Here is a 9,953-nt window from a genome sequence, read left to right on the forward strand (position 1 = left end):
ATGTAAAAATAATATATAAGGTTGTAATATTGAAGTTAAAACTCTGGATTTCTAGCTCTCTTAAATGAACCCAGGTTTGTTTTCAATCATGGTAATTAAACTAATCAAGGTGCAAACTCAGATTAGATAATACTAGATTGTACTATTAAGTATACAAAGGTGGTCCAATTACAATTAATGTATTCAGGTATGATTGTAAACTTAGCAACATAGATTCTGTCCACTGTTGGTTATCTCATTAAGCTATAGTAGATATGCTATTCAACTATATTATCACGGGTTTCAACTATTTTGCTTAAATTATTCAGTTTAACCTTCCCCGGATTGTCACCTTACACATATATATTTATTGTTGGTATAGTGGAAAGAGATCGTTGCGCAACGTTAGTCACAAACAATCAAATAAAGTGCATAGAATAAATATAATAGAAGAAACAAGAGAATTTGGTAATGGGGTTCGGCCAATTGTGCATACGTCCCCGAAAGTGTTGAGTGGCTACCAAGATATCATTAGAGAATAAGGATTACAAACCTTGACATGCTCATGAGGTGTTTCTATTTGGTGCTTATATCTTGTGCATATTATAATAAGGGATTTGAGTCTAATATATAACATTAGTTACTCTATTCTATTCTAATAATAGACAATGTGAGACTAACACAATAACATATTTTAAGCATCCCAACAATCTCTACTTTGATTGAAATAGACGCATATCTCGCTTCTTAACAAATCTACGCAAGATATATCATAATCAATTTCAATATGTCACAAACAACAATACTAAGAGAGAAAATGTATTAGTATAAAAGTATTTTTCAACCATTCATATTTAATTATCATCGACTTCTACCTTCTTAAATATAAATAATATAAATGAATGACGAATAATATATTGATTATGTATAAATCTTTATACAAAATTTAGCTGATTTCCATTATTCCATGATTAGACTTAGACACCAGATCTTAGGTACTTATTTATTTTTCCAAAACATGTACCACCACCATACTTGTGATGGAGTTCTTTTCACACACAGGGTAAGAAATATCACACAAACCCAAAAAAACCAAAACACAGTACATTCCCCCAAATTATATAGTAACAACCACTTAAACAAATACTAGTAACAATAAAGGAGAGGCAGTTGATGAAATATTGAAATGGTAAAGTTTTTAGACAGCAAATATATCTCTTTGGGTTCAAAGTTTACTTGATGAATCAAAAGACTACATTTATGGTGTTAGTTGAAAGCTGCCCTAAACATCCCAAAAAGTTGTTGGGTAAGTTGCAAAGAACAAATTAAATTGTCAGAATACCTTTCAAGTATAGTTATTGAGTTGAAGGTAGTTTAAGTTGAAAAGGACTTGTAGGAAATAATGGTACAGTTACAAAGATCATGCAAAGAAGGGTAGATATTTATTTGCTCACCTTTAAGGCAACATATTATTGTTCAGCTATCCTAAATATGGTAAACAGCATGAATGAAAGTGACTATAGTTTAGTTGTTCAATATACAATATGGTTTTATTAATAAAAATTATTGTCGTTGAAGATTGAGGAAGAACATTCAAATGAAGATGCTCAATATCCTTCCCTAGCATATATTCAAACACCCATCCACATATTACCAATTTATCTTCATATTTGATTGGTATTAAGTGCTCAATAGCAATGTGCCCATGCAAGAACTGTCCACTTTCTATGGTTCGAACTTTATCTCCTAAACTCATTTCTGCCACTACTGGTCAAACAGAACCATCAAGATCAAGTGGCGTGGCAACATGGAACATAGGTCAACAAGAAAAATTAGTTGTAATGGATGCAAACAAAAACAACTGATCACTATATATTTAAGATCACAATGCTGTTACATACGAACTATAGCTTCCATAGCATTCACCCAGTATTCTACCTAGACTCATTCACGTCGAATTACAAGCCCACAAAAATGATACACTGCAAGCTTATCCCTCATAAGTCGTAACATCATTGTAGAAGACTTGGAGTTCCACCACAAACATTTCTGTCAAAACAAATGCTGTCAAATATAATTAGGAAGGCAAAATTTAGGAGGAAACAATGAACTCCTTAAGAATACTCAAAGGTGAAATCTTGTGTTGTCCGATATCTTCCAGCATCAGCTAACTTGACAAAGTTCCAATGTATCGCTAGTGCCAGACCAACCTGCATTCGCTAGTGGGTAGTTTATAGCGATAACATTTTGAAGATAAAGTCATCTTAACTTCAAGCCCGATCTTTGTGGCTCTTGAGCTCTGGTGAGAGGAATTGGCACCAAAGGAAATAAATAATATCATCCCTTCAATAAAGTTTTCAGCATGTATGATGTCATTGTACAATAGCTGTCCTTTTCTCCAGCAAGGACTCCAAAAATTCGGAACACAATTTAGTGAGGGGTGGCAACATATGTGATTCTCCTCTAAATATGGTCTCCCAAGGCCTCTCAGATGCAGCAGATAAAAGGGATATAGGCTTGTTACTTTTTATATCAAACTTGGGTAACTCTCCATAAATAGATGTATATCCAAATTGTTCTGAAATAATAGAGAAAAAGAAAAATAAATATACAAAACCATAATTAAAGGGATAAGTAGTATTAAAGTGATTACAATCTATTTCAACTAGATCTTTCATTTTTTTATTTTCTTTCTAAAGTTATTTATAAAGAATGAAACTTGACTTGAGGCTTCTCCTATATATGTGGATCACATGGTATAAAACCGGAACTAAACACAACATTGATGATGAGTTGATGTAATCTCACCTGTTTCTTCAAGAGCAACAAGACTATCCGGCCTAATCATGCTAAGCTCATGGCCTTTTTTGACATATGGATCAAAGATGACAAATTCACGATCTCCATTTATATATGCAAGCAGTGCATGTGGTGGTTTCCCATCAATAGTTGCTTGTTCAGAGAGATCTCCTTTAAGAAAACCAAGCCCCCCTCCCTTGGCCTGAATGTAAACAATAAGATAGAGGAAACAGCCAAAGACCATAAATATTCTTCAGCTTTGCGGAATTCATTCAGGTACTAGACAACAACAACCAAGCCTTAATGTTGAATACCTTTGTAACAAACAACTTGCTGGCAAAGAAAAGAAATGAAGCAAACAATACCTTTGTAACAGACCAGTAAGCCGCAGGAATAGGGTCTGTAATGTTGAATAGTACGATTATTCCATCACCTTTGATTGCATGTTTATTTGATTCGGGAAGGAGAACAAGGATAGCAAAATAAGATAAATCCAACGCACAGGAGACAGCTACATAAATATGAATCAAAATTTGTCAGAACAGCACTATTCTTTTCATGGAGTCGTTGGTTTTAGAAACAAGAAGGAAAATATGGTGAAATTGCAACAAGACAGACAGTGTAAAAGAATAGTGCATGAATCCAACGCACATGAAAAGTTAACATGAGTATACATAAAGATTATCTAAGGGGAAAATATTGTCTTCAAACCTTCTACGTGAAGCCTGTATGACCAAGATGCACCTAACTTTGACATACTCCAAACAGACAGTTGTGGCTCTGAACCATGAGATACAGATAGGAGATACTCTGATTTGCCAGCAAAGTTGAGGCTCACAATAGGCTGGAAAAAACATCAAACAATGACAAAAGAGAGAAGTAGTGCAGGTACAAATAAATGTTTCTTAAGCACAGAACCCAAAAGCCACACCATATAGGCATGTAAACTTGAATCCTTCTAGTTTGAGTGTTTTTGTCTTTTCTTTTCTAACTCTCTTTTTACTATAATTGGTGCTTTGATGCATGATATGATGACCCCAAAATTGCAGGATAGATTAGATTTTCTGCTCCCAACAGTAGAAATTAAATCCTTCATGCAATCATATTAGAGAATAGAAATGATAGGCTTAGTTAGAATAGAATTAGAATAGAAACATAATACAAGGTTAGTTACTGAAAATGTTAAGATACAGCTGTCAGCCAACTTGTAAGCTAATAAGCTCTCTCAGTCTCATGTATCAGTCAAGTTTCTCATAATAAGAAAACCATACACTTCCTATTCAATCTTCTCTCTACTTTCCTTTATCTCTTTGCAAATCTCTACAGATCAATGACATAAATACTAACAAATAAACATCATCACAAGCATTTGGGTGAGGCGGTGAAGGGCTACCATATCAAAGTTCCTATTCTATCTTCTCCCTACTTTCCTCTATCTCTTTACGAATCTTCACAAATTAATGACATAATGCTAACAAATAAATGTATCACAAGCATCTTGGTGAGGCCGTGAAGGGACCACGACTTGTTTGTTAAAATGGAGCAGATATTCAATAGTGTGTTTTAAGTATGAAGAAACAAAAGAGAGAGATGACTAAGGCTCAAGCAAATCACCGTTGGAGTCTCCCCTACAACAGCCACAAGCACATTCTTATCAGGGTCCCACAATGTAATAACAGTGTCCGCTGCAACTGCCAGCACAGAACCATCAGCAGAAAAAGCAGCAGCTCTCATTGCTTTATTTCTGCAAAGGTGAGTTAGCCATACCATCTTAGTCTCAAACAAAAGCAATTGGGAGTTATGTCTTTTTTTTTATTGTCCAGTTGAGATTAAAATCACATCCTTCATTTGCAAAATATGTAATCTTAGTGAAGAGTTGCCAATGAGGGCCAAATACAATAAATGGGAGACAATAAAGTGCAGTTCTCCATGTGCAATACCAACACTAATAAGAAAGGAGATAAAACAGCCCAATGAGACGGTTTGACAAGGAATCTGGAAACTCTAAAGAAGAGAAGTCCATCTCACCACTAATCCCCTTAGATTGCTCAAGCAGAATCTCCTTATTTGATATCGATCAATTGCCACCCTTTCAAATATGTACTTTAAATGCAAAGCTTAAACAGTAAACTTTCAGTCGGTTTTTACTTTAACATTTTTATCCAACAGTATTAAGAAATAATAGTTCTAGCAATTAAAGCAAGATTACACACTTGTATGACCCAACAGCATGGCATATCCAACCAGAACTTTGAAGCAACTGGTTTTTCTGCTGAACTTCATCCTTGCGCCATATCTGGAACATGTAAATAAGTGAATAGTTGTCACACCCAAAAAAATACCATCAACAACAACTTATCTAAAAATACCTTGAAATCTCCACCATAAGATGAGCTCACAGCCATATGACGGGTTGGATGGAAGGCAACAGCAGAAATATGAGCATCCCTATCAACAAGTAAAAATGTGTCAACTCCACTTTCTAATATATCTAAAGGCACCAAACAACTAACGTTCAGGTTGGAAAACACGTAAGATTCTGGAAATGTTAAATAATAGTAAGAAAACAAAACCACAATACTTAACTGAATAAGTCATGTCATTTTATTAAGTTAAGACGTTGCCTACAATCCTACATAATGTAGGCACACTAGGACTAGTATACAATGATAGAGTTTCTAAAGATTTCTCAATTTTTTTGCTAATAATCCATGGACACACCTGTGAGGTTCATAAATTAGGGTGGATACTGAAAATCTTCTGCTCTCTGTATCCAAATCCCAAAATTTCAAACAAACAAGACCACCTATTCCTTCTTCAGGAAGCTTGACTTCAACTGTACCCATTATAGAACCATCAACAGATAGCTCCACCAAGGTCACTACCACCTGTAGCGAGGTAATTCCATGCAAGTGATGAAACAAATTTACTTGTCAACCAAATGATTTACATGTTCACAGAAGGTATGAGAATACATATAAGCAACAAGACAGCATATCAAGTAAGAAGAAATTACATATAACGTCACATACCGTGATGTCATCAACAGGATGATGGTTTCTTTCACACACTTGAACCTGCAAAATGAGATAAACAAACTTAAGCATAATGGAACAATCTTTAAAAAATGTCATTGGAAAAGCAGCAAAGGAAAAAAAGTTAGAAATGGAGGCCCTCTATACAATAAACATAAGGTTTACCCATATTCTGTACCACCATATATAAAGGCAAGAAGGTATGCTCTATTTGAATACTAGACAGATATGCGATTCAAAAATAATTCCAAAACCAAAAGGAAAAGGCCTTTAATTTTTATTAAATGTACAGAGTTAGTGTAACTGATAGCTTCAGACAAAGATAAAAACAAAAAAAAATCAATGAAAAATATAAGTTTTTTTTTTTACTTTGGGAGGGAGGGGGTCAAGCCAAGCTAATACCTCATAAAGTCCACGATTTGCAAACAAGCTGTAGAATTGGATGCCATAGTTCTCTGTTTGCACAGCCACTAAACCAGAAGTGTAGTCAAAGGCAGCTCTGCTGGAAAAGTTTTCACATACTTCTTCAGATGACAAAGGCGGCTGAATAACCAAAAGTTTAATTCAAAGATAATGAAAATCAGATGTTTTTCAAAGCAATGGGTATAATATTAGGACATGTTGAGTTGTGAAAGAAGAATACAAAGAGAACATAGGAACTAACCTTGATCCCAGAAATAGACATCATTATTTCCATTGAAGGGACCTTTAACATATGAATTTGGTTATCTGCACAAGATATCTGAATACCTTTTATTAGTTAAACAGTATAATGAACTAGTGTGGTATCAGCTGTTACGACAGTTCGAGATACTTCAAATCATATCACATATTCTACTACAGATAAGTAGCCTTTACCAAGGAAAGTGAAGGATCCAGAGAATCTATGAAAGACAGAAGTGGAGATCCAATTCTTGGTAAAAATTTCTTATTTCCTGTGTCTAACTGCCAAAGAACTAGAACTCCTTCCTTCCCACCTAATATATGAAGCCAAAAGAACAGAATATTATATTTTAAAAAGAAAATAATATCATAGAAGAATGAGAATGGAAGATTTGACTATATATATCACAGATAGTGCTTTCTGAAACCTAAGTTGCCAATTACGAGTTTACGACAATGCGTTAGACATATACTCATTACTCAAATAGCCTTTAGGTATAACTTTTTTGGATAATAAGCTTAAAATATAACTTGAAACCATAAAGACATTTATGTGGTGAATTGTTAAATAAAGTCTACCTATACCTGAATAAAGATAGGCTCCATCAGAAGAGAAAGATAGAAGCTTCACTCCAGAAGAGTGCCAATGCCATGTGGAGCATGATTCAGCATCATCATTTTCCCTTACCCCAGGCTTATCTTCCCCATCATTCATTTGTCTTCCATTAATTACTACACTGCTGTCTAGAAACTTCTGAGTACCAAATCCCCTCCAGATTAAAATTCTTCCAGTTACATCACCTGCAGCGACAATTCTATCTGTTGGATGGAATGCAAGAACTGTAAAGGTCTTTGTATGGTGCAGTGTAATTTTCTTTGGCACAGCAGAGTCAGAGTCCATATTAGGAACTTTCCATATATGAAGCTTGTGCTTGTCTTTTATACCCAAAAAATTTCCTGAGGGACTAACGTTCAAAGATTCTGATCTTTCAGTCTGTCAAAAAGCAATAAACCATTGGTGCACTTCAGCAATAATAGGTAACAATTAAATTGCATTATTTCATAGATTGACATCAACCTAAGATGAACTTATCAGATTACTTATGGTAAGGGGAAATATTAGGACAAGCACTTTTTGTTTGAAAATTACCATCTTAAGGGATTTCCCTAATGATTAAGTTTCTGAATAACAAATATAAAACAATCCGTCCAAAGGACATAAAACTTGGCTCCCTTGTAGGTACTAAACAAGAATCACCTTAATTTTATGGTTGGCTGTGTTTCTTTGCAAAATAAGGTAATGCAACCGAATACACCACAAATACAACAAAATAAGCAAACTGTGCACAATCACTAAGACATTGGAATGGCTACCACTGTTAGCAATTTGGAAGAGGATGTGCTCAATCAGTTTTAATTTCTTACAGCTCAAATATTTGAAATAGAGCTTACATATTTAACATGCAAGAAGCTGAAATAGTCATCATGTAAACAAATTAACCTAGGAGGCATTAAGAAGTTGCAAGAACATAAATAACCAAAATAATCTAGAAGCAGGGCAGAGCCGCAGACAATGCCCAACAATGTCAGCATAAAAAATATCCCACTAAATTCAATAATTACACAATTTGAATGAGCAAAGTATCTTTCTAAAATCCTAAGATATCATCCATCACAATTAAATGCAAAAAAAAATGGTAACACAGTTCCACAGAAATCATACCTCCTTTATGATTAGCTTGCTAACTGCCCGATAGTTTGTCAAATTACACTTCTTAATCTTGTGCAGGCTCTCTTGGGCTTTACTAGGTTGAACAGATACATAAGCAAAGACATTTGGCGACTTTGCATTGTTTTCTTCTGCTGGGCGTAATAATGAAGGTATCACCTAAAAGTTCGACAGTTTATTAAACAAGAAGTCAACTATCATTTTCTTAGAATAAAACACATAAACTAAATAAGTAAAGGACTAAAGTCAATGCTGATTCATAATCTGCAATGGCCAACAAATAACAGCTATAAAAACTTGAAGTATTGAAACATTAAAACGAGACAGCATTTCGAGTGTTTAAACAGTTGCTGCTTGTTTAACAAAGCAAATGAAATCTTTGCTACATTACCATACAGGAACAAACCCATATTAGCCGTAAAACTCATCCAATAAATTTTTTAATAAGCTAAAACAAGCTTATTTTCATAAGTTTCTATTACAAGTTCTTTAAATCAAGCTAAAAACATGTACTCCCATAAGTTTCTCTTGTAAACCTGAATAAGGTCCGCATAACTGTTCCAAGTGGCTACTTAATACAGTTACATTTACACTTGTTCCTAATTCATAACTATGTCTCAGAATACTTAGGTAACTTAATTAACACAAAGTAACAAACATAATTGAATGTTTAACAGAGAAAGTGTAAGTGATTACCATGGAAGTAATTGGTGATTGAAGATCAAGTGTTTTAATGCATTCAGGAATGGAAAAGTCCCAATAGCGAATGGTTCCATCTTTAGAAGCGGTCCAACAGTTACATAATAACTTAGTAGAAGAAGGAACAACAATGACGGAGGTAACAGTTTCAGTGTGACCTTCCAATGAAGAAATTTGGAGAGAAGTGGAAGTGCTGAAAATGGAGACGGTGTTGCCGGTGCAAATCAGAAGACGCGTGCCGTCGTTGGAGAAGGCCGGAGGAGATGAAACGTAGCTTTGGCCTCCCTTAATCATCTTCTTCTTCTTCTTGTTGCTGTGACTCAAACCCTACTCTCTGAATACAGTGCTTTACTCAAGCAGAGAAAAAGAGTACAAGAGTGTTTGCATGGCCCGCTCTACGTGTTATGGCCCAACTAGGTTTGAGCCATATTTTTCGGTTAGAGTAAAGACTTATTTCGATCTCTACAAAAATTTCATATTTGAATTTGTTTATAAAAATTGAAAAACCTAAATTAATTCTTAATATATTAAATATGAAGTAAATTAGTATATTTTAATGTTTTTTGATAACGCATGACAAATGATAATAATTATTTTGAATAGTAAATTGAATTTTTAATTTTCAAATGAATAAATTGATACATGCAAAATTTATAAAAGTTAAAACGAATATTCAATATTTTTCTAATATTGATTATAAATTATTTCACTTTCACCTTGTTTTATACATATTTTTTAGTTTTGTAATTAGGACTTATACATGTCATCTTGGAGGAGGAAAGATTTTTGTTTACGAATGTATAATAGTGCACATGTGAACTCAACAGGATTGTGATTCTCTCCAATTCTGACAGTCCAGTATTGGAATGTGAAACTCATATTAACTTATTGTTAATCAATGCATATTGTTCACCTTGTTGAGATTTTTTAAATATCACATGTCGTTATCTCTTCCGATACTAGACCCTCCAGCATGGAGAGTAGATCCAAATATTGTATAACACTACTCGATAAATATAAGCAGATAGAGTTTTGATAACCCTGCCATG

At 34.2% G+C, this 9,953-nt stretch overlaps 1 protein-coding gene across 1 annotated transcript; it reads right to left on the bottom strand.

Annotated features, from left to right (window-relative positions):
- Positions 1,816–9,242, bottom strand: LOC109347092 (WD repeat-containing protein 75-like). The gene is made up of 15 exons (XM_019586822.1): positions 8,902–9,242; positions 8,200–8,364; positions 7,062–7,470; positions 6,672–6,790; positions 6,478–6,555; positions 6,216–6,356; positions 5,811–5,855; positions 5,500–5,666; positions 5,148–5,226; positions 4,992–5,074; positions 4,393–4,522; positions 3,490–3,622; positions 3,144–3,289; positions 2,788–2,980; positions 1,816–2,557 (listed from the first exon to the last, which is right to left on the bottom strand). Exons 1-15 carry the CDS (start codon positions 9,196–9,198, stop codon positions 2,352–2,354), a joined length of 2,391 nt encoding a protein of 796 aa, XP_019442367.1. The 5' UTR covers positions 9,199–9,242; the 3' UTR covers positions 1,816–2,351.

The sequence above is a fragment of the Lupinus angustifolius genome, chromosome LG01, assembly GCF_001865875.1.
Source record: "Lupinus angustifolius cultivar Tanjil chromosome LG01, LupAngTanjil_v1.0, whole genome shotgun sequence".
Taxonomy (NCBI): domain Eukaryota; kingdom Viridiplantae; phylum Streptophyta; class Magnoliopsida; order Fabales; family Fabaceae; genus Lupinus; species Lupinus angustifolius.